This window comes from Protopterus annectens, chromosome 9.part0 (genome assembly GCF_019279795.1).
Source record: "Protopterus annectens isolate FY-2018-M chromosome 9.part0, PAN1.0, whole genome shotgun sequence".
Taxonomy (NCBI): Eukaryota; Metazoa; Chordata; order Ceratodontiformes; family Protopteridae; genus Protopterus; species Protopterus annectens.
The window spans coordinates 1,762,640,690-1,762,667,388 of record NC_056743.1 but is presented as its reverse complement, the minus strand read 5'-3'; the positions used below and the strand labels follow the sequence as shown (position 1 = coordinate 1,762,667,388).

The 26,699-nt window shown below is 41.0% G+C and overlaps 1 protein-coding gene across 1 annotated transcript in view; it reads left to right on the top strand.

Annotated features, from left to right (window-relative positions):
• The window catches only part of EPOR (erythropoietin receptor), a 377,631-nt gene that overhangs the window by 188,416 nt on the left and 162,516 nt on the right, over positions 1–26,699 (top strand). Inside the window, exon 2 of the mRNA XM_044084616.1 lies at positions 20,793–20,925. Within this exon, the coding sequence (XP_043940551.1) occupies positions 20,793–20,925 (133 nt within the window). The remainder of the gene's footprint in view (positions 1–20,792; positions 20,926–26,699) is intronic.

The window sequence follows — 26,699 nt, the reverse complement described above, 5'->3', positions numbered from 1 at the left end:
TTGCAGTCCTGCTTGGAAAGGTGCATCACCAAATGGCTATTGCACACAGATATTGGCATGCTGAGGGAAAGGTACTTGAAGGTTATGTGTATGTCACATGCAAGTAACTCTGGCCTCAGCTATGACAGATGACTCCTGCCATACCACTGTAGAGACATGATCATCTGAGGCACATTTGGTGTACATGTGTGTGATCAGGTCTGTGTGGCCAGACCATTCACCTCTGAGTATGCATGTGATATAGGGGAATATTGCCAGCCCAGCTAACTGGAATTTTGTAAATAATTCCATGTCATTTGTGAATACTGATATGATTTATGCAGAACTGTATGTTATGTACTGAGCTAAAATGTAACCACAGCATGCCCTGCTGACATAGAACAGAAAATAAGTTGAAATTAGATTGCTTTATGATTGTGCTATAAAAGTTCTCTCTCAGTTTCAGTGTAGCAAACAATGTCTAGAGCTAGTCATTTTGTACTGTCTTGAAAGAGAAGCAATTAAAAGGTTTAAAATGTAAAAAGTGTTTTATTGCTTTATGACTTTCTATCAGCTGCACAATTCTGAGAGATATGTATTTTTGACACAGAGATGTTAAATTCTGTTAGTTTTTGTTTTATGCTGGGAACTGAAGTCAGGTGACAAAAAAGTGATGTCATCCAAGCTAACCCAGCAGTAATATTTGATATTGATTTAAGAACTCTCTCGGAGAAAGACTGTGCATTTTGTATTTTGTCTTGGGCCTAGCAAGAACATCCACTCATCATCATCATCTGCACTTGATTTGCTGTAAATAAGATTTAGGGCATAATATCTCTCTTAGATACAGATAGAAATATACTAATAAGTTTCAATGTTTTCTGTATTTATTTGAGACTGTCCTGCAATATTGTTTTAAAATATTTCCTGCGATTTTGAACTCTGAAGTTACTGTGTTGCTTGACTGAGTATAGTCTTGTTCTTTTATTTATTATTAAATACATTTAAACCTATCTTTGTGGCTAATATTTGTGAGACATATTTAAGCTCTGAGATTACTTGCATATGTATTTGGTGACACTGTACAGGCCATTCCTAAATAGCCTTGCAAGTCCTGGTCAGACTACCATTAGGATAGCAGTAATATTACACAGTAAGATTGGACATCCTTTATAAGGGCCTTATAGTAGCTGATAAGTAGGAGTTGGTGGCAGTGATAACTACCTTATAGTCTGGACAGAATGGGACATAGCTAATAAACCTGTGCCAGAGTTCCCAGGTGTGTGTGTGAGTGTGTGTGTGTGTGTGTGTGTGTGTGTGTGTGTGTGTGTGTGTGTGTGTGTGTGTGTGTGTGTGTGTGTGTGTGTGTGTGTGTGTGTGTGTGTGCGTGTGTGTGTGTGTGTGTGTGTGTGTGTGTGTGTGTGTGTGTGTGTGTGTGTGTGTGTGTGTGTGTGTGTGTGTGTGCTTATATATAAACCAAATCTCAAAGTGTGTGTGTGTCAGCTACTTGGGCAAGGACATGAAGCATTGGTTGGACAGAGAGGGTGCTGCAGGTCTTGGTTTGGTCCCTCTACTGAGTTCTTAACCCTATAGCTGTGCCAGTGAGGAGTCTTATTGGGGATCTGGAGAAAGAAAGAGAAACCAGCCCCAGACTGACTGTGATTTCTGTGTGCTCCTAAAGGAAATTGCACTTTACTGTGTGTGTACTGGTCATCTTTCCAGTGTGTACATCTCCTAGATGTTGCCAGTGGTGAGGATTGAGGCTCCTTGATTACTGGGCCAGTGCAGGGGCATCACAATGTGTATCACATATTGCGACTGATGTGCTACCTACTAGGTGCATAGTTCTAACTGATGGAACTGATACTACATATATATTTGCATGGAGTTTATGGCCATGACTATGTCAACAGTCATTTGTTTGCAATACCCTGCTGCACAGTACTGCCAGACCACAGACACTCTATGAGTGCCAACAATTTGCAGGCATCGGCCACCACTGTTAGTCACAGACAGTCAGTATCTGTGTTTATTGTGGTTGAATGGAATCCAAGCAGTAGATAACCCAGAACTGCACCCTGCTGAGCACTGCTGATGACAGATCATCTATTGAAGGCGGATGGCCCTATGTTGCGTATGTGTGCCAGCAATGGACCACTAAGTGGGCCCTATTATGACAGTATTGTGGATGCCTAGGTGGGTGCTTTGTAAATGTTACTTGAGCACGGGATATACTGAAACAGCTTGGCTTGAGTCTAGGGGGTTGTATGCCCTGATGTACCCTCACCCAGGTCCATGGTGACTGCCTCAGAAATGTCCAACACATGTAACAGTCATGCACCCCTGTCACACATCCAAATTTTGTACAGTCAACTGTGTGTAGAATATATATATATCTATATATATATATCTATATATATATATATATATATATATATATATATATATATATATATATATATATATATATATATATATATATATATATATATCTGTGTGCTGATCAGCTCCATGATGATCACCCATACAGGCATGAAGATATGGATACTCAGACAAAGAGATGCATAGTTATGTCAGTCAGTGGATGCACCACCTCTGTGCAAGGGTGCAACAGTTGATGTTGTCCACACAGCTGGTATGCAGCCAGTTGTGTCGGTATGATTGCAAGGGTGTCACAATGATGTTAGTAATCCATGTCAAATCACATGTGAGATGAGCCTGAACTGCTAGCATGTGTAATCTATGCTGTGTATCATCCAATGAGAGGCCAATTACTAATTGCTCCATACATCTGGATGGTATGGGACAGGTTGTAAGAATGTCATGTGTCACATGTGATGGAACAAGGGGGTTTATGTGACATAGACAGTGTGTGTGTTTACAGGTTAGGTATGGGTCCAGACACAAAGCCATCATATGTGGCATCATGACATATTAGGTCACCAACAATCTGGGTATGTTCTTTGAGGTCACACATGTAACTACATTGTGCTTTATGTGTCTGCTTTATGTTGGTGCCTACATCTGTCACATACTCTGTGTACTCCACATTACCACAAGATTATCTGCTTCAGTTAACTGAGGTGGTAGTGCCTCCATGCTGGGAGGGAGGGGGCAACCTCATCACAGCTGTGACATAGCACTGTCCACCTGTAATTGTACAGCCTGCTAATGACAGTTGTCCATCAGTCATGTCTGCCGAGCCATGATGAGTCTGCATCCCTCCTGTCATGTAAAGTCAAGTTCATGCCATTGTAATGCTGCTGACATAATGCATGGGTGTACAGCTCTGCTGACTTGCCTGTCCCATCGGCAGGGGGGAATATGTGGTCACGCTATGTCAAACATCCCACAGGAGGCAATACATGGCTGTCTTGACATATATCTCTGTATTGTCTGCAAGGGGGGATATATGCTGGTAGTATTAAGGAGACTGATTTGTGTCCAGATCCCACCAGGGGAGGGACCTCATATCGGGGTTGCTATAATTGCCACCCATATGGGTAAACACATGATGCAATATGTTGGTCTCCATGAGGGGATGTCACGGCACTGTTGCAGGGCATTGTAGGTAAGGACCTGGACCATCCTTTGGCCATGTGAGCTGCAGCATGACTAAGCAACACAGTGTGTACATATTACCCACCCCTGACATGTTTGTCTGTGCTCTGCACAGACACTGTGCATGACCATCCTCCTGCAACATGCTAGAAGTAACTGCAACACTGACTTGCACAGTGGACACCTAGCATGTATTGGCACACGGTGTCCCCAGTTCTCGGAGCCATGTCACCTGACATCCCATGATGGGATTAAGAATGGTTATGAGCACTGACACTATGGTACACCTATTGACCCTGGACCAAAAACTGTTATGTCTACTCAAGGGCTGATCATGCCTACTATCTGTAACCAGTGGAGCACATTGACTGTTACAGTATGTAATGGATGTCGGACATTTCTTACTCCAGCAACCATGGCCTGACAAGGTGTATGACAATATTTGCCAGCAGGCCCTGTTGAAAACTGTGTTTATCCTATACAAAGTGTTATGTCAGCTGGTAGATAGGTAAATGTGTGACAGTCAGACTCTAGGAAAATAGCATTGGGAGACCTGTGCTGCAATGACACCTGTCACCACTGGGGTTTATCATCCTCCATTATAATCATAACTTGTCTATCTATTCCCTCTCTGCAGTCACAGCCAGTGTCACTGACCTCTGACTGAGGACAATAGCAGGTGATTCCACATTGGGAGCAGTCACAAACTCCCACACAGAACCAACAGTTATCCAAGATGGTGTAAGACAAAGTAAGGTGTAGTTTGATCCACTGACAGAGAGTAACTGCCAACAACTGCACAATACTACCCTGCAGGAAATCATCCACCACTGTTAAATAATATAGTGTCCACATACCACACACAGTTCAGCCATTACACATGGGGTTATGGACAAAGAGAGTAATGTAGCCTTTGACTGCCACTGGTTGGTGAGATGTAGTGGTGCATTCACTGTTGTACAACCCAGTCCGACAGGTCTTGGATGTAAATCACAGACTGTCACTGTTATATGGAATATGGCAGACATCACAGGTACCATTGCGTAGAATGGCACCTTTCCTATGTCACAACATAAGCATACCATATGACTGTAGAAGTCACACAGGTTCCACGGTACACCAATGCACAGCATAAATAACATGCCATATGGAGTCCGTGTCACAACCATAAATGTGTAGTGTGTCTACTAAATGCTTTGGAGGGGATGTGTATAGCTCCATACATGGGGGTGTCAGATCCCACTGTGTACCTCGCATGTATTCATGACAGGACTAACACATGTCTCACCTGTTCCACATGCCTACAACATCACTGTGGTATACATAATACCTGCTGTGGAGGCAGGTATGTAACAGAGACAGTATGCCATATATGAAGCAGACCCCTAAGCATGTGTAGCACACCTCTGCTGTGACAACTGCATGTGCGTGTTACAAAATGGGATGCAGAACACGATAATCATATTGCTTATCAGGCAACTGTCTGCACTGGACACAGGATACTTGTATATGGATCATCCCTGTCATCACAGCTTGTAGATGGGTGGGTTTCCAAAACCCTGGTGACACTTATCAAGGGTATCAGACCTGTGTACAGATTAGGGATGCATGCATACAATGAATGTTTCCATTGTCCTTGATAGCCTGTTATACACACCTACACGTATGGTGCCATGGACGTATAGTGCTGTACCTTGCTGAAGACATACTTCTGATGTGCTGACATGCCATCTTGTGCTGCTTTATTGACAGTGTGTATCCAGAGGTTACCCCAACAAAATCCTGAAATTGAAACATAAACCGGTCTGTGACACAGCTCTCATTGTGTAACTATACAGCCAGTAGAACATCATACAACATAAGGTACATAGAAGTATGTGGTATAGTCATGACACATGCCACCACACAGTATCTGTCATTAACCTCTACAAGTGGCATAGCAAAACAACATTGCATTACACAGGTACATGTAAACTAATGTAGTCACCCTGTGCATTAGACACAGCCTTATTTCCCTGCATCGATGGTGAGGATGTCAGGGTTGTGGCACAGGTATCCTCACCTGCACAGAGTGTTGTGTGGGCATCCAGGAGGCCGAGGCTGACCTAACAGGTTGACAGCATGTGTGTGAGTCAGGAAGGGAAGCATGTAAGATTAACCATGGAAAGGAGCCATATGTGTCTATAGGTGATCTGCAGTTGACAATGGTGTCTGAGTGTGTGCACTTACACAGTCAAGCTCAGTGCTAAACTCACATGTTTTTATTCTGGAAAGCTTTGGACCATGCATGGTAGAGTTTACAGTTCAGCATCTCCAGCCCCAAGCATGGGAACTGACTCTTCCAGGAGTTGCACTGGCACCTCTAGGCCCAAGGTCAGATGCAGTGCTAGTACCTGATGGTAACTTCTGTCTGCTGGGACATTGTCCCCAATGAGACCACCCAGGACCATTATCCCATGGTCTGCCACTTCGTGGTGTGGGCAACTCCCCTCCTCTGTAGCACTGGATGTACTACCACTACAGGAGCATGAATGTGCATGGCCACATAGACTCTTAGCAGATGGGATGCTAACCTATGTCCACAGGTCCAACGCTCAACTCCTACCACATGCTCCAACACAGACAATGTGCAGTCCAAGACAAACACTGTCTCAGCCCACCTTCTGTCCACTGCATCAGTGAACCAATCCAGGGTGTCCCCAAGGTGGTGGAGGCAGTCACAGATGTCAAACTGTGCTGCATCCATAATCCTAAGCATATGTCTGGTGTTCCATTCAGAATGTGCCTGTGTCTTCATGATGACCCAAAACATGTGCGGAGTGACCGGTGATGTGACACCTGCAACAGGTGGTGGACAGGCAGCAGGCCTCCTACGAGCACCTCTGTCAATCCGCCTGTGTGGAACCTCCCCAGCTCTCTAGCTATGACCAGTGTCTACACTAACTGGAACCATAGTTGGCACACTTTCCTGTTCAATGTCCCCACTTTCTGACTGTCCAATATCTGTGGCCTCTGGGGACTGGATATGTGTGGGAATACTGACTGTGTGTGCTGACAATGGAGGAAGAAGGATGTCAACTTCTAGGACAGATTCAGCCCCCAACACACCCACCTGTGGCTCACTGTGGCCACCATCATCATTAGAGTCTGAGGAGACATTAACATTAGGTTGTGTAGAGGACAGGCATCAACTTCCATGGTCACCTGTGATAAGAAAGAAAAATGCGGTATATTAATACCTGCACTATTGTGTACAAAAAACCCACCAATACTCATTATAACAATAACCAAGAAGTGGATTAGCAGTCAAACATTTGCTTCTTCGCTTTTGGTCATATTAGAACTTTCCGGACCAATATACACATTCAAGTCAGGACCTGTATAACAATCATGTCATGTGAATCAAGTAAAACATAACCAGTAAAATGTACCTTGTAATTAAGCAATATGACACTATACTTAATAAAAGAACACATAAAATCCTACTACATGTATCTTACCTAATATACTGATATGCATATTTCACTAACTAATTTAATGTCCTGTCAACCTTTTGTTTTCTAAAAGGCATTTTAGATTAAATGCCTCATTTAAACCAGGGGAAACATCTTTTCTTAACTGTCACTACCAAAGTGTATCTATTTGTTCTACTACACTACTGTGATTACCCCCTTGAAGATCCTTATTCAGCTGTCCCAGATTCTGAAATATAAAACTTCTACCCAGTTTACACAGAAACGTATGTTTAAATAGGGCATTATTCTGTCATTTAAGTTTACTAGTATAGAAATGTTTCTTAACAAAAGATTGTCATGCTTACCAGGAGCAGGACCATGGCCTGGGCCAATGCTTGATGGACCTGTGAAAAGTAGAGGGTGAGGTGATGTCATTACCAATGCATGTTGCAGCACAACAGGTTAATACATCCATGATCTTTCAGACTTACAGTAGCTACTGTGTTACTTGTAGTATTGGTCACATTCTGAGTATGAGACTACAACTCAGACAACCCACCCCAGGACAAAGACCCGACACCCGCATAAATGTATGTACTTCCTGGCACACTGACGATCACAGTAAGACTATCTGCATGGTCCTCTGCCATGGAAACTGTGGCACCCACCTCCATGATGTAGGGTCTGATGGATGCCTGGGAGCTGTCATGTATGCTGAGGTTCATCATGAATTCCTAAGTGGCTGAGAGAGGTTGTTCTGATGCAGGCCCTCCACTGGTGATGGCATGATCCCTGGCTATAACTGCTGCCCATCATCGTGTTGCATTTATCATGTCAACTGCCCAGTGTTGAACCTGCTCATATGTCCTGCGCTGATGGCCCATGCCATTTACATCATGGACAAGGTCTGCCCACAATGCAGCCTGCTGTTCTCTATTGTGCCTCCCCCTGGAGATTAGGATGGCATGATGTTGGTACAGTCCTTCCACTATTATATCATTTTCTGCTTCGGAAAAGGGTGGATGCTATCTCTGATACATGATTCCTGAAAGACAACAAAAGTGAATACATTACAGAATCACATACATAGAAGTACACTATGTAGAGAGACTGCAAGGATGATATGGCTGGCACTATTCACTGCTTTCTCACACATGTCATACTCGATAGTGTGCAAACATACTAATTGTGTGGATCCACACAGCAATAGTCAGGTATCCTTGTGTGTGCCATGACAGATACTGCTGTATGATCATACACCCAACACTGGGGTCTGCTGTGGTGTATCCCCTAAGGTTAACCAAATGATTATACATCATAGGAGCAATGTCACACAATTAGCAGTGTGCTATTACAACCACTATAAAGGAACAGTCCAATGACACCAGTGTGCCACATTGACAACAGACAATGCACATTTGATGTGTTGTACATCCTGTGTATGTGTAAGACATTGGGCTGCCACCTTTTCAAATGGTCAGTGTAGGACCAGTTTTGTAGAGATGTGAGATTCTGTAGGACAAAACAAACCCATGGCCACTGCAAAGGACTGAGCTTCACTTTTCTGTGCCAATATAAAAGCTTATACTTGTAGCATTTGGTTGCTTTTGTTATTTCATATAACATTTAAGTGTTTCAGACAATAGGTACCTGCTATATTCAAGTATTATGGTAACTTATGAAATGTTGTGTGTCCTAAAATCTCAGGACATTTGCCATTTTCTAATGTTGTTTACAGGAGACTACTGCCAAAGAGGGACTGTCCCTCACAAAGTGGGACAGGTGGTAACCAGACCTCTCCACTACAGATTTTCTCAGAATGTACAGATTATTGCCTCATATATTTGGTCCATTTTTCATAAATATGTGGTCTTCTAGCAAATTAGTGGCAAATCAATAAAGACTGAGGTTAGAATATAATGACAGACATTTGAGTTTCAGACTTTATATCCGTTAGTAAATTGATGCTAATGCAAAACCTGTTATCCTATCAACTTTTTAAGTTTGTAAGGGCAATTTTTAAAGAGTGTCCCTATTTTTGGGGCTTTGTCCTACTTTTATTTATGGCTTTGTCCAGATATCTTGCTGTAAGAGGTTGAGAGGTATGGTGGTAACCGTAGTAAGACAGCAGGAGATCAATGACGGGTCATCATCACAGGTGTACCACAGGCTTAATGCTGTAATCCCTCTTTCACATACATCTATTCACCCATCTACATCCTATTGTATGCAAAATGAGTAACATACTTGATGGAATACTGTACTCCTCTGTAGATATCTGCTGATACTGCCATTTTCTGAATATTGTGCTCTGTATGAGGTATGTCTCATATAGACTGTATCCCCACGGCCAGCTGCTTGCCTTTTAAACATACTTCTCATCATCAGGTGATTGCTTTTAAGCCAGTCTGTGGGTTTGAAATGATAATTGCAACTAACACAGCTAATTTGCACTATCATCAACCAATGACATGCAACCACTGTGCAATATATAAGGTCTTCATGTAGATTACGGGCCCTTTCTGATGTGTTGTGCTAGACATTACTGGGTTGAGGAGACTAAATCATCACAGAGGGTGGGTCTGTAGCAGAAACCTTACCATAGAGATGTGTGTAACCACAGGCTGCAGGTGCTGCTGTAGGTAATACACACAGACCGAGAGTTTGAGCAGAGCCAGAGTGAGGCTATCCTTTCCACACCAAATAAGGCATGTGTCTAAGGTAAGTATATTGGACAATAGTATCACTAACAGAGTAGTAGGCAACTTAGAGTGTCCTTGGGTAACATGGCATTTAAATAGGAGGATATGTCTACCATGTGGACAACTGCCAGTGTGTATGGGGGCAAACCTTGTTACAAGCAGGGACTTCCAATGTGTATGATAGCTGTGCAGCTGTGATACTCTGCACAGTGACTTTGTAGTGACTGTGTGGTGCACTCTGATATTAGTGTCCATCATTTGCAGTACCTACATTGGCAGTCTGTTGAAAGCATACTTTATGCACATATAGTTTAGGTATAGGGATATGTGAAGTGTGTATCTACTTGCAGGCCTGTGATCTCCATCAGTGAAAAGCAGACATGTCATTTGAAATGCATTACATGGAGAAAGAGAGCATGACTCAATCATTACATGCTACCTTCACAATACTGTATATTCACTTGTACACACCACTAGATTTGAACCCAGGACTGTGTGTGGCAAAATATACTGTTGGCAAGGCAAGTAACAGGGTGAGCTACAGAGTCACTGCTTTAGCAGGTGTATTTGCAAAATATGTTTGCACACATACAGGCTGTGACACACAATTTCTACATCCTTCAGTATGTCCATAGCTTTATATGGATGTACGTGTGCACCATGGTTCTAGATAAACATGTATTTAGCCAGTAATGCTTTATCAGGTGTCATTTGACATGTTGCTGGTGGAGGGTACAACTAATTGCTACTACAGTGCTCAATTACATGGAATAGTATGTGTTTGGCTATCTAGTGTTGTAGTATTGCACCTGGGTTCAGGGTACACTCCCATTTGCACTTTGTTTAATATAATTGCATTATATGCATGTTTGGGTGTCACAGCATGCAGCTCCACTCAGACACGCTTAATGTGGCAAATTCTATGATTTATTTAAAACACCTTTTTTAATTAACAATCTTGTGGCATGGTAGGTTAATGCAGTAGTCCACATGTACAGCAGTCATGGGTTCAAAATATGAGATAGATGCTTATTTTGTAAGCGTTTATTAAGAGTTTAAAAACACATATAATTAATATAGCTCCATTTAGCTGAGTTGAGCAAAGTTATGCAGTGTGGTGCAACATGCAGCCCCGCACTAAAAAAATATAAAGAAAAGAAAAATGGGGAGATAGGAAAGTGGTAAAATGGGGTGCAAGCAGGGCGAAAAACATAGTGATAGGCAGGCAGGGATGTTCAGGAAGGGTGGAGGAAAGAACTATAGCTATCCATTTCTTGTACAGCAACAACTGTGCACTTTGGCAAATTTTGTACATGAGTTTGGATTCTCAATTCCAGAGACAGGAGAGAGGACAACATAACTGCATTGTCATGCCAACTGGACCAAATTACATGTGCCCAGTGATCACATGTGTGAAATGGAGAGCTATGTATGGGGCGATATATTTTTTGTGTAAGGTGAGAGTGGAATGGTAGGGTAGGGATATAGGTACATGTGAGGAAGGTAAGTTGGGTGGGTGAGGATGCATTCACAGACAGACAAGACAGCAGACAGAGGTGGTGTGTGACACATGAGGGGGTAAACACATTAGATAGGGAGGGAGCTGTGGAAGCCAAGTCCCATGGGCCTCCAGATGGCAGCAGCGTGACTCAAACCCCCACCTATGGGACTGTCGGTACTGCTCCTCACTGCCCCAAAGGTGGCAGTGCTGGAGGCTGGTCTCTGGTGCCAATCAGCTCCACCAGGTTGTCAGGTGTCTGCTCAATCTGGCACAGGCATCAGTTCAGTGGTGGATATACGATCTTGCACACCAGGACCAGTAGTTCATCATGGGTGACAACCTCCACCCTCACCACTCCCAAAGGGGGGCCGGACCATGTCCCCTGAGGTAGTGGTACCTGTCACCATGGGTATTGCAGGAACTGTAGAGGGGGGCACTATCGGTCTGGGTTCCAGACATGCTGGGACCCGGTGCCACTGCCAGTTGAGGCAATATAGGGGGATCAGCCAGAACCGGCCTACCTTGACTTGCTGTGGTGAATGAGGTATAGCAATAAGTTCAGGTTAGTATTAACCAAACCACTGTTAGCATTAACAGAATGGAACATATTTTAAAGTAATTCAAATGCATATCAAAGTACAGTTTGTGTAACACAATAGTAAATAACATAACGGTCAGTATGGTAACAGCATGCCAGTACGAGGTGAACCATAATGCCGACAAAGTTAGCCTAGTATGAACCTATATATGAACCTATATATGAAATAATCAACCACGATATCAAAAATATAGTTAGTTTAACAAAGTATGTTATTATGAAATCATAATAAAACATAGCAATAATCAACCAATATATTTACAAATATAGCTAGTGTAACAAAATATGTTAATATTAGATCATAATAATAATAAGCAGTAATAAATAAAGTAAGATAAGTGGTGGGGAGAGAGAGAGAGAGAGAGAGAGAGATTCCATTACTGATACTGCAAATTATATCCCTGAAAACCTGATAATATATACTCTATAGGTGTGTAATGTCAGTTAAGAGTACAGTAACTACAATCCCCCTATAGCTGATGTGGCATGTACATACATCTCAAGCTGTTACCATGGGCCAGTATGGGCCAAAGAATGACAAATGCAGTTACGCCACTATACAGAACAGTTTCACATAATGTGGACATATAACTACCCAGGTGTTCTGCAAATGGATATGGTAGTATACTGCATACCAGGTAATACTTTATCTGCTAATTTTTTGACAGATGGATCAGATATTTTGCATTATATTATGAGAAATTGTGACATTTATGAGGCATGCTTGTGTACAGTAAGTAAACTAGACAGGCATCACGCCTTAGTTGGCAGGCATGGGAGTTGAACCCAGTAGCTGTGACTGCAGAGGACATCTAAACTGGTGTAACAATTTACTGCAGTAACCTAGTACAAAATTCATGGGGTACAGCCATACTGGGATTACAATGATTTATTTAAGAATCAACAATTCTGATGAACACATACTTGACACTGATGTTAACACCCTGTGATATCTAAACACAATAGCCACTCATATAATATGGGCTACCGCACCTGTATATTTGTTGTGTTCCTGGTGAGGGTGAAAATGTGTGAAATAAGTGAGTGATAATGAAAATTTAATGCTACATACCACTGGATTTGAACCCAGAACTGTGTGTGGCTAAATGTACTACAAATAAAGCATTTAGCAGACTGAGCTACTCAGTCAGTGCTGACTAATGAGTGACTGACTGACATTTACCTGCAGATCACCTGGAAATATACTATGAATTGTGCAATGCAGGTTACAGGACACTCTTCTGACATTGTAGTACTATTACACTGTTATACTAAATGGCAGTGACAGTAGAACACACATCCATGGAATAAAAGCAGTACTGCCTATATTAAGGAACCTTTATTGCAGAATCAACAATGCTAATTTATTGTAACTGGTTTGCAATATCTGTGAAGTCCACACACATTACCTGCCTATGGACTGGGCTACCTCACCCATATACATTTATTACCAGATGTCTGAGGGAGTGAGACCATTATGTGACTGATAGTGGCCTGGAGACAGCCTTGGACAGTACTATGAGTTAAGCAATACAGTTTACAGGCCATTAGATTTGCAGCCTACAGGTATTACAATGTTACACTTGACTGCAGCAACCGTACCATAGACAATCAATGCATATAACTCTAATGCAATGGTTTTGACAACACTATCCTGCTGAACACCGTTTTGCTTACTGTTACTGTATTGGTATAGTTATTGCTTTATTGAAATACAGTTCTTATCATTCGTTTATTGCACTACAGTTATTGCACTACAGTTTTTCTTGTGTATAGTTTATTGCAGTAAATACTTTATGCTGTGTTGCTTATTGCACTACAGTCGGTATAATACTAAAGCCAAACTTACCACACTCACAACTCAACCTGGCTAAGCACCCAGCATGGGACTCTACATTACGAGACCTTTTATCTGCAGCTGTTGGGAGAGAGGCACACCATTATGCATGCTAGTTTTGTGGACATTCAGCTAATAATTTGATAAGAGAGAAGATACATATTGGTGGGACATTCCTGTCCCGAGCAACCTGAACTAGGTATCCAGGATTCACCTCTGTCTCCTCTTCAGGTCACTGTACTGGTGGTGACACTGCTTACCTGTGCGGGGAATACCAGTGACACTGGTGAGCTCCCTGACCAAATGGTCCCAGGCCTCCGCTTTGCACTCCGAGCTGTGGTAGCTGCCCTGCATCAGCCGGGGTTTATGTTTTTTAACAAGGATCTCAACCATGACCTTGGACTCCCAAATCCCCCACCACTGCACCAGAAACCTCACACCCTCTCCAACACCACCTTGCATACCTGCAGTAGATTGAACTCCAAAGCAGTAGGCAGAATTTCCACCTACTGGGCTTTATATAGGCTGTTTTCCCAGCCTTACATTTCACTGAATCCAATTCAAAAAAGCTCTGCATTGCAGCAGTGCACAAACCAGATGACCACCACACAAACATTGCAACCATTGCTATGTTTGAGCAGAGTTGAGCATAGTGCATCTCCATGCAGCAGTGCTATATTTTATAAATCTCTTCTTGCATTCAAAAAAGATATACTTGCAAGTACAGAAAAGTTCTGCCTGCTATAGATTCGAACCCAGGACATACTACACATATAGCTGTAACTCTATCCATGTAGCTACATGTACAATGGAAAAACTGCTCTACTACTGAGGTACCTGTTAGCAGTACTGTGTGGTGAGGCATGCTGTGCAAACCTACACACACATGTGCAAACATAGCTATAAATAAATAATTAATGACATCCAGTTTCTATTTTTAGATGTCTGGCAGGTGTCAGCTGTCTATATGTGAGCACAGCTTGGCAGTGCTGCACCCATGCTACACTGCACAAACATGCACTAATAAAAAAATTAGAATAAAATAATTAATGCTATAAATGTCACACATCCAACTTCACACCTTTATTACTGTCACAAGGGGCTTTGCAGGGAGCTTCACAGTCATCTACAGCCACGGTTACCCACTACAAACTCCCTGCACTGATGCAATAACCCTATTCCTCTGCTCTTCTTCAGCAGCACACCATCATTAATATGCATGCAGTGCTGCTGAGGGAGAACAGTGGCCATGTACACTGATCCATTCCATGTAGGCACTACACTATCCCTATACAGTGTTTATTAAATCCCCAGGCCTGTCTAATTATCCCAGTAAACAAAGGTAAAATAAAATAAAAAAAATAAATAAAATATGTCCAGTTCATTTGGAAGTCTTTTTTTTTCAGAGTTTTATGTTACACATGACAGATTTATTTCCCCCAGTAGTATTGTTTTATGATGAATATACACCTGGTACAATCAGTATAGGGGAAACATCAGAAATAAAGATGCATTTATACTTGCATATCTAGATATATATATATATATATATATATATATATATATATATATATATATATATATATATATATATATATATTCACAAAAAATCTAATAATATAAGGGGTAAGCAGTCACCAATTTTTAAATACATGGTCAGATTTTCAATTTTACCTCACCTTTTCCATGCACACAGTGGCATGATATATTGTTAAATTGAGGGCTTTGACCAGATGAAAAATACAAGTACATATATATTTATATATATATATATATATATATATATATATATATATATATATATATATATATACAGTTTTTCCATATTCCATAATGCTTTTTATTTTTATTTTCATGTATAATATATATTAATAGGTTCATAGGTTCATACTAGGCTATCTGCCCTAGGGCATTTATAAGCCTAGCCAGAATGTGTTTGGCTTTCGCCACCCATTTTAAATTTATTTTGCTATGCCCTTTTTCGAGGTTAGTATACTGTGCCTCTGTCTAACAGTGACACAGAAGTGATACCCGGGGTAAACCTACGATCTCCCATCCACTCATCAAGATTCCTCTTGAAGAGAGTCAATGAGGGACTCTGCCTAACCTGGACTGGGATTTTATTCCAGAGTGAAGGGAACCTCTGGGTTATGAATCTGTCCCTCCAGCATGTCCTATTTATTTCAGTGCTGAGGTTCAAGTCTCTCGAGCGTAGCTCGATGGGATTTGGATTTTCTGAGGTGCAGCATGTCCATTAATTCCGGGTTGGACATGGCTTTATATGTCAGGCACAGATCGCCTCTGAACAGGCGGTATGCCACTGAGTAGAGCTGGAGTTTCTTTAACCGGGCAGCATATGGCATCTGTTTGAGCCCTTTGATCCTCTTGGTGAGGTACTTTTGGGGTCTTTCCAGTTGCTGCAGGTGTCTGGTAAGGTACATCCCAAAAGGGGCATTGTACTCAATTATGGGCCCGATGAGGGATGAGTAAAGAGGCACGATGACCTCCCCTGATCTAGATGTGAATCCCTTCATGATTAGGTGGGCTATATAAAATGTTTTTCTAACCACTTTGGCCACGTGGTTGTCAAATGAGAGATTGCTATCAACTTGGGTCCCAGGTCCCTAATTACTTCTTCTGTACTTAATGGATTACCACCTATGTGGTAATTTATGGGCACTTTGTTTTTGCCAAAGGGGATGACTATACACTTTTTGGCATTTAGCTTGAGGCCATGGCTCTGGCACCAGTTGTCTGTTTCTATGAGGCCCTTTTGGAGGATGCTTGTGTCGGCTGGAGAGTCGATTATGGCGCCCAGTTTGCAGTCATCTGCGAACTTGGTCAGCCACAGTCCTTCCGTGTTGGCCTGTACCTCCGAGAAATATATACCGAACAAGAGAGGTCCCAGGACTGAGCCTTGTGGGACACCACTTGTAACTGGTTTGGAGTCTGACATGGCTCCAGCAATTCTAACCATGTGGGTTCTGTCCTTGAGCCAGTTTGCAATCCATCTAGTGACATAGGGGTTTATATTTAAGCTGGTGAGCTTATCTATAATGCCCGTGGGGTATTGTATCGAAGGCTTTGCGAGGTCCAGGTAGGCTGTGTGGACCACCTTCCCTCGTCAATGGCCTTGGTGACTGTTTCAAAGAAATCAACCAGGTTTAAGAGGCAGGATCTGCCCTTAACAAAGCCGAACTGGGTAGGATCCAGTGTTTGTAGGTCCCCAATATCTTTATTTATGAGGTCCATGATGATCCTTTCCATAGCTTTGCAGACCAAGCTAGTCAGGCTTATGGGGCGATAGTTTCCAGGATCCGTTGAGGCACCACCTTTATGGAGAGGGACCACTGTTGCTGCACGCCATTCTTTGGGCACATATCCTGTAGTAAGGCTGAGATTGAACAGTAGTTTTATGTTTGGGTTTAGCTCTTCTTGGAGTTCATGTAGGACGCAGCCTGGACACCATCTGGTCCCATTGATGCTGTGTTTTTGCTTTGGAGAGGCGGCTCTTACCTGAGCATCTGAGATGTCAGGGGCAGCACTCTGCTGGGATAGATATTTGCCCTTTTGGTGGGGAGGGAGAAGTTTGCTGAACCTGTCAGCTAGGATGTTGGCAATGTCTGTGGGTTCGGTGTATTTTTTGTCATTTTGGACTAATTCTGAGCATATCTGGGAATTACCACCAGGTTCCTAACATAACTAAAGAAAGCCTTGTGATTATCCTTAGTGTCCTGTGCAATTTTTCTCTCGAAGCTGGCCTTAGACAATTTTATGTGTGCCCGTAGTTTTTTGCTAATACTGATCAGTGATGCCTTCCCTTTTTGGTATTTTGCTCTATCATTTAGTAGCTTCCTCCTTCTATTGTATAGTTTGTTTATGGCTGGGGTCCACCAGACAGGACGTCTGCCTTTGGAGGATTGGGTCTTGGTTTTATTTGGGATCGCATGATCCATGCATTCCTGAAGGTGTTCATAGAATGCATTTATAAAGGATTCTTCGGTCTGGGCCGTATTTTCCACAGGCCCGGGGGCTTTGAAGGATTCCACCTTGGTTTTGAGGAGTGTGAAATTTGCTTTAGAGAAGTTTTTCACTGTGGTTTTCTGGGCAGGGGGTGGGGTCGGGATGTGAATATCTAGTGAGATTAGTTTATGGTCTGATCTTACCAGTGAGGGATACACTTCTGGTCTGGAGCATAGAATCCCCATGTTGGTGATGTTCAAGTCCAGTATGTTTTCCCCTCTTGTGGGAGTGGTAACAAGTTGTTCCATAGCATTTGAGTTTATAAATTCTAGGAACCTTTGGGCTAGGGTGTTGGAGCTAGAGTAATGCTCCCAGTCTATGTTTGGGTAGTTGAAGTCACCCAATATAATGGTGTTTGGAGAGACCTTCATATTTTCCAGTGTTCTCAGGAAGGCCGAGTGGGGTTCCTGGGTTTGGGAGGGTGGTCTGTAGCAGGCTATAAACTGGGAGGCAGTTTTACCCACTGTTAGTTGCACATGGATAGTCTCTGATGCTTCGTGCTTTGCCACCAACCTCGAGGTGTGGGTATCTTTGATGAATATCGATACTCCCCCTCCTTTTGTGGTTCGGTCTAAGTTTTGGGGCCGAAAAGCATGGTATGAGGTATAACCTCGTAGTGATGGGGTGCTCTCGGGAGCCCTGAACCAGGTTTCTGTTACTGCACAGATATCGATGTTCTCCATGCTAAGGAGAGTTTTGAGTGCATGCATCTTGAGGTTTAGACTTCTGGCATTGAGTAGCATTACTCTTAGTTTCTTATCCCTTGTGATACCTATGGAGGTGGGTTTGTCTTTTGAGCCTTGCCTAAAAAAGGCACTATGGGGGTAGCAAGAGCCTTTGCCAATATCCAAAGCCCAGGGTGACAGGTGCAAGCTGTCCCTAGCGAAGCATCGTGGCTTGTCGAGCATATCATCCCAAGCTGACAGGCATTGGATCCCCTTTGAATGACACCAGTACTTAAGCCATTTGTTGAAATTGATCATCTTGTCTTCATATTGTGGCATCATTCTTGGTGAGGGTAAGATGCTACTCAAGGTCAGGGTCATACCGGCCTGGGCTACATGCTCAGAGAGCTCCTTTATGTCTCTTTTCATGTAGTCCAGGGAGGTGCGTCTCAGGTCATTCACACCAGCATGGACAATGACTGAGTCATATTTGTACTTGCCTTGGAGTGACCTGAGTGCTTGTGTTATGTGGCGGATCCTAGCGCCCGACAGGCTGCTCACCGTGACCCTCTCCTTGTTCAGCCTGGTGAGTGGGATGTCAGTGTGCCTGATGATAGAGTCACCTATTACAAGTGTATCAGGTGTGTTGTTTAGTCTTAAGGGCTGTGACTGTTTGGCACACTGGCTTTGTGAGATATGTGTTGCACGTGTTTTGTTTTGGGGTAGCGGCTGCTTGGGTGTCTGCTTTGGAGGTCTCTGCTGCTTCAGCAGATCTTTATTTAGAGCCTCCGAGTATGTTTTTGTGTGATTATGTGTTTGGTTTGCTGTCGTGGTAGGTCTATGTGAGACTGTTTTTTATTATTGGTTAATATTAAGGTTTTTAGTGTTTATTTTTAAATGTTTGATTTTTTTATACTAAGGTTTCTAATTTTGAATGGGTATAATTTTATGGTATTATGGTGTGACTTTGGCTCTTTAAATGGAGGCTTGGTTTATTCAATTTTTGAGTGATGTCATGACTTGTTAGCTTATTTAAGTTTTGTAGTATGTTTTTTGAATTGTCTGATGAAGTTTGCTTATTTCAGTAAACGAAAGTGCTTACCTTATTTTTGGACTCAGTGTGGTTTCTTGCTCTATTTTTCAACAGTTTTCAGTTTTTGCTTTTCGAATTGCGTAATGTATTTTCTTTTCTTTTTTTTTTTTTGCAACTAGAATATAAATGATTGGAGAGTGTAGTTTGACATGTAGGCCTGTCAGATTTCCTAAAACTTACTTTGCTTCAAATTGAGTCATTATAATCAGAGGTTTAAAGGTTAGAAGAGTTGCTCACTTGCAAGGCGGTCTGCTACCAGGGCACAGAAGGTGCTAATGGGTTCAGTGTAATGAAAGTGTAAAAGATTAGGGATGTTTACACTCTCCAGAGGTCGAGGAAGAGATTCCTGAAGCAGATACCTATTGCCAGAGACATGAGCAAGGTGCACTGGATATATGTTCATGTCTGGCAGTTGGTGCAGAGGGATAAGACTATGAGCAGTAGTTCCTGTGGAAAAAAGGTTTGATTCCCTTATCCATCATTTGTCTTTTTTGTGACCTTGAGCAAGTCACTTAATAAGACACCGCTCACTGGTCGCAACTGAAAAAGAGACTGTCTTTCCAGAAGGCCTACCTGGGCATCATAGTTTTGGTCCTGTACATGTTTTGATATATTTAAAGATGAATTACAGCACCTACTATCTGAATTGCTACAAAAAAAGATATACAGATCACAAAAGAACACATTGTGGGATGGGACAGATATATTTTGTGCAATAGCACAGAGATGGCAATGTTATTTTTCATAATGTTAGCAGCTAAGAAGGTAATATCCAAAGATGGAAATTTAGAATAGTGTTAACAGTCTAAGAAGTTATATTGATTATGGAAAAGTTAGAAGTCAGGGAAAGTCAAACTACAACAAAAAATCCTTGGCAAAAGTATGAAGTCAATTTGTTGCCTTACAAACTCTATAAGGAAACTACTAAAGACTGATAAACACTATACTGGGGGTGATTTGGGGAATGATGAAAAAAACTTTGCTATATATTTTTTTATGTTTGTCAACACTGTAAGCATGATTAAACACTTGCAACAATAAAATTAGGAGGGATTACTATGAAATGTATTAAAGGACAAAGAATTTAAAGACTGATGACTGATTAGACCTCAAAAGAAACAACTGTTGTGTTTATTTTAATATTTAGCTATATACTGTTATTTAAGTTGTTGAAAGGTGTCAAAAAAGGATCTCCTAAGAGAAAGTGGATTGTTCAAAAACTGTGAATATATGTATGAAGAAATATTTTACCAATGTTTGTGAGTTTTTCCATTGTTAAAATATGTTAATGATTGTTTTAGTCTGTTGATTGTTCAAGAATTTTATTTTTTATAAATCTGTTCGCAAAGTAATTAAACCTTTGTTTTTCAAACACCAGTTTCCAAGCTGCTGGCCACAGAGCCTAATAACCCAAAATGCTTTAGTCAGAGGCTGGAAGACGTCACTTGTTTTTGGGAGCAGGAAGATCTTAGTAAAGACAACGTGACGTATGAATTCCACTACAAATTGCAGTAAGTTACCAAGTGCTAATAAAAGTGAATCAGTAACAGACAGCTTTGTAATGAAAATCACTACTTCTCTTTATTGTTCAAGCAGGCACTTCAAGTCACTGCCTTGGTATACATTTATTCTGTTTGTGGTATAGTTATCATAGCATAGAAACCTGTTTCATTGTGACTTTGTTATGTCTGATTTGGATATGTGATAGGTACCAGTCCACTAGATAAATGCCCATGACAGCATGTTCCTCATTTTAGAAGTGGTGACAATAATATACAATTCTTGATAAAACCGAATCCAGTGCCATTCTGAAAACTTCTACAGAACTCTATTATTATTTTAATATCAGATGCATCCTGGCAGGTGTATTTCAAACCTCAGCAGACCCTAATGTTCATTCTCTATTATAATGTATAATCATATTTGTTTTATCATTCTAGGATAAAAATGCTTGAATCTCAAAATGGGAGTTGCTGTTTGTATAAACTATGTGTAAACTGCATAAATACAATGCGTTGACAAATTCTTGTTTAGTCCTCATGGTACTTCGCAAGTGTGGTGCACACATCACATGACAGATGAGGCTAGCCAGTTAGGTAGCAAAGTCTAAGATTTCAGTCAGTCTTTTCACTGAGAAATTGATTTCAAAATCATTAGAGGTTATTAACTATTATTAAAGAATTACTTAGACCCACTGTTAAATTATTTATTCTTCCTCTTTACACTCTTTTGCTATATATTATTCATGTCTGCTGAATTGCAGTCCTTGTATGTTACCAAGCTGTGACGTACAATACTTAATTTTAATTATGTCTTCAGTGTGCCTTTTAGCTCTGCATTAAACCTCAGCTTAACTTTGAAAAAAATCCAGATGTTTCAGTCCCAAACAATACATAAAGAAAAAGAAAAATGTACAATGTGTAGCTAGTTATATGAAAATAATGGACAGATCTGGGGCGAATGCTGATCAATAAATAAATTAATAAATATAAACAGATATGCATAAAGTAGCATTCAGCCTTGGAATAAAGAAGATATCAGCTCAGTTTTTTTTTTCTATAAATGAAATCCTGAGTACTGGAAATAAAAGTATAGCTGGGTTTTACATGACAGAAGAAAAACTGTAAGAACTTTAAGTATGTTTTAATTGACTGGCCTAGGAAATTATGGGAGAAGTTTTTTTTTTCCTTACAAATATCTGCAAACAAAACATAGGTTCAGTACTTCTGTTGGCTACCAGTGTAAAAACTTAAAGAATATAATACTGTGCATATAAATTTGAGAATTATTCATTGCTAACACACTCTTATTCCAGCACTATGGTCTGCATGCCTGTTTGCTAAAGAAGTCAGATTCATGCATCAGAGTCTCAAAGACTGTAACTTAAGGTTATCCAGTGACAGCACAGTTTTTACTTCATATTATCTCTTTCTCTGTTCCTGGTTAACAGGCATTAGACTCCATTAACATCATGGGTGTTAGGCATACCACTCAACCTCTTAGCATGAGAAATCTGAACAAAGCCATAAATAATGGGGGGGGGGGCAAAGGTCCAAAAATAGGGACAGATTTTAAATATCACTCATAAACCTACAAAGTTGCTGGATTGACAGGTTTTGTGATAGCATGCATTTTCTGAAAGATACAAAGTCTGAAACTCAAATGTTTGTCATTATTTAGTGACTACAATCATCAGTGATTTGCCAATAAACCACAAATTTTATGAGGAACAGTCCAAAAATATAAGGCAAAAAATATGGACATTCTGTGAAAATCTGGACATTGTGGTGGGTAAGTGCTTGGAAATATGTACACAAATATTCTCTGATATAGGAGTAGAAAGATGTAGTCAGTTTAACTGCAGCCTAACTCACCAAAGTCCATTTAATGAAAGTCAAGAAGATGAAAAGACAATTCAATGGAACTTTTTTCCTGACTGGGAGTGCTGGCAAAACTATGAACATACTTCCTTCTTATATAATAATTCTGCATACACCTTCCTCTGATACAATAAATCCTAAGGTAAACAAACATGAGTAAGTTATTTACCACAAATGGAAAATGGTCCGTCTGACTGGCTAAGCTCAAATTGATAGGTTTCAGTGGGCAAGCTGCAGCTGGGCAATGAAATGGGGGATAGACTTTATGGTCTAACACAAGTAGCTGCCTCGCTGGTGTGTTTGAAATGTTAACTTCCTTCTAGAACTTCGTTCATCCTACAAATACCAGCCATGTTTGACTGATTGCACCAGATCCTTCCATGTTTTTCGACACTCAGGTCACTAGGATATCATAGTGTTGTGCTGCACTTCCAGATGGTTATCAAGCTGCCTGTATTTAACAGCAAGAAAGATTTAAGAGATTTCCTTGTTCGAGATGGACTTAAAGAGTAAGTGTGGAGGTTTGGCATAGTGGTTTAGCATATAAGTGTTAACAAGTTTAACCCTTAGTTTGTTTCTTCTAGTCTCTGCTCTGGCTAGGTCATAAACACACACAGTGCTCCTAGTTTACCCTTGAAAAGCAGAGCATAGCAAGAGTGGGGCAAAAGATTCGCCCTGGGATCAAGGTGTGCGGGGGGGATGCTCAAGAAGTGCAATTCCTGCATTCTTTTTTCTGTACCAGCATTTCTGAATGCCAGCACACAAATACACTTCATCACTTCAACAACTTCTGTGCGGTAAGCAGTAAAAAGCCATGGGACACCAGGCTAGGCGAACAGACTTTTTATTGCCATTCAGCTGAAGAGCCGAGGGGATGGGGTGCCAGACTGGGGACATTACAAGAACCAGCTACAGCTCTGCTGAAAAGAGGCAGTTGAAGTTGAGGATTTACCTGCTTAACTAGAACATATAACCAGACTAGAGAGGTCTGTGGGTTCCTTCTTTTAACAAACTTATTAGGTCATAAAAAACTACACATTTATGTGAATTTTAAAATGTTTGCTTCACTTTTATTCTGCAAAAGCTTTTGAATCCTTTGCTCAAGAATCAAGGGCAAAACCAAAATTAATGGAGATGGGGACAATTTTAAATATTTCTCTAAGTCGTTTAAAAAGTTAACAGAGCAGCAAGTTTTGCATCAGCATGTATTTTCCTAACAATATAAATTATGAACTCTAATCTGGCATTATTAACTGACTGTAATCCTCAGTGATTTATACGGTAAAAAATTTTATGAAGGATGGGGAAAATGTGAGTCTGAATCAGGAAATGTGATCAGTATAATGAAAGGTTTATTATGATTCCAGTGACAATCCAGAGTACGTCCTACTGGAAAATGATTACTTCCTCTGCGCTATATTCACCCAGCCTACAGCTTTGTACCCATTCATTCATGATGCAACTTTCACAAATATTCTGGTACATATTATCTAATTACAAGAGTAACACCTGGCTCACGTTGACTATTTTATTTTACATTCCCCTTCAATGTATGCCAAATAATAATTGTTCTGACATCACAGAATATATTGATATTAGAAACTGACAGACCTCAGTTCTTAAATATGAAGGCTGGAGATGACAAATTAGTTAATACACTCTATTTTATGAGGACTTCTTCTATAAGATTTTGCTTGCAAATTCCTTCCCTTGCCTTTTCATGTGGCTCTGCAGAATTCATTGCTAATACCTGTGCTTGGGAAGAGGATACCCCCCTCTGGAATACATAAAGTATCTGTATACTTCTATTAAAGGCTATTTACACCCCAGTTGTCCTCAGTTCTTTCTAGCACCTCATGTTTTAAGTCTTCATATTTTGTCATAGGAAAATGTTTATATTCAGTACCTCGGAGACAGAGAAAGTCACTCCCAGCCAGTATTATCAGCATCTTTGCCTCTTCAGCCTCAGACCAGAGTAAAACATCCCATTCAGTTTTCATTACAATTGCTTTAACCCAGTACCACATGCAAGAGGTAAAAAAAAAAGAGTAAAGGCCTACCGCAACTCACAGTTTAATCAATTTACCATAAGAACAGGCTGGAGAGCACTGTTAAGTATGACAGTTATGACGTGGACAAGTATAAAAGACAGAGAGAGACAAAAGGTGAGGAATCCAGAAACCAGTCTTAGGTCATCTAGACCAGAACCAGTTCAGATTTCACTGCTATCTCAGTGACCTCTGATCCCCTCCACTTGTTCATCATTTAATAGTAAGAGGTCAAGGTCACACAAAAAGTTGAGTCTTGGCCATTCATCTCTGGGATGAAGGACTGAGTGTTAGTCACTACTGTTCCTAGTCTGTGAACCACAAGAGGGAAACACAAGAGTTTGGAGCTTAGAATCCAAGTGCCTAGCCTTGGGTTGGAATCTAGCTCCAAGGGGACATGACCTGTTGCCTTCCTCTGAGCTATTGGCTGTTGCTAGTGATAGTAGAGACCTCATTCTTTTTTCATCCAGCCAACATTCTAGCCTGCAGTTTTATTTATGTCAGCATTATGTTTTAAGGGCCTTTTATGCAGATATTGGCTAATATTCCACCAGATGAAGAAGTCTATCTACATCATTCATTAACTCAGTTTATGGTACAATGTCCAGTGCTACTACTACCTGTTAGTAAGGTGCTCCATTCCAGCCAACTACTGGCCCAGGTAATATCTAACGATATGCCTTCTTTTCCCATACTCATACCCATTTCTAGCGATGAATTCAGATCAATCTCAGAAGCTTCCAAGAAAAGTATTGTCCATCCTTCCTTGTCCAAGTCCTTACTTGTTAATTATGGTATTTTTTTCCTTCTTAATTCAACATGCATAATGAATGACTCTTCCTCTACAAATGTACACTTCCTTTGGAAAGCCATTAGAAGTGATCATTTTTCAGTACCTGCCTAGAAAGAAAATACCTCAATACCTGCTGGAGAAGCCTGAGGTGCAGTGGTGTTCAACTCAGATCCCATTTTTTTGCAGATTCAGCCTCAAGTTTCTCTGCTACAAAAATAACAACCATATCTCAAACATTCTTCAGAAACCCCTACAGTAAATGTGTTGTCATTTTCACCACCTAGCCTAGGTTAGAGAGACCTCAGTATATGGTTATCATTTTCCCACAGAAGGAGACCATGATAAAGAATTCTTATAGCAAAAGGATGTACTCCTCTGCTATTCTAGCCCTATCGTTTGCTTAATTATTTTACCACATGGCCCATTTTTAGTTCTCCCTAGTGGATAAGGTCATAGAAAAGGTTGTTTCAATGGAAGACTCGCATGAACATTTAACTATGGGGAAACTTTTGCATGCAGCCTCTAAAATTATGGCTCACTGTTGAATGGTATCATATCAATGCAAAAAATGCAGAGATCATAGTCACTTCTTCTGGCATCTGCGTGCACAATATGGCCCTCTAAGCAATGTCAATTTTTGGTACCCTATCTTAAGTGATCAATGGTGATCTTCAGAAAATAAAAAAGTATAACGTTTTTCTACAGTTAAGGATATGTGCTCTACTCTTGCAGCTCTCAAATCATCTATGGCATTCAGTAAGAAGTTTTCAAGGCATCAGCTGAAGTCTGTAAAAAGATAGCCCACCTGACTCCTGCCAATTAGTTCTTATGCTAAGCTGACCAAGACAAGCCTTCCTCCAGCCATGGGCTCTCAGTAGATCTGGCAGTCTTGTCCTAAGTCAGAAAACTGATATGGAGGGAGGTTCAATACATTGTCTACATTTACGCATTTATGAGGCACCCTTACTGTACATTCCTGGGTCTCAGATACATTCTAGAACTGTGACACCTTTTAGAGGCTATGGAGCCTCTGTATCACCTACTACTACCTGACTAGACAATTT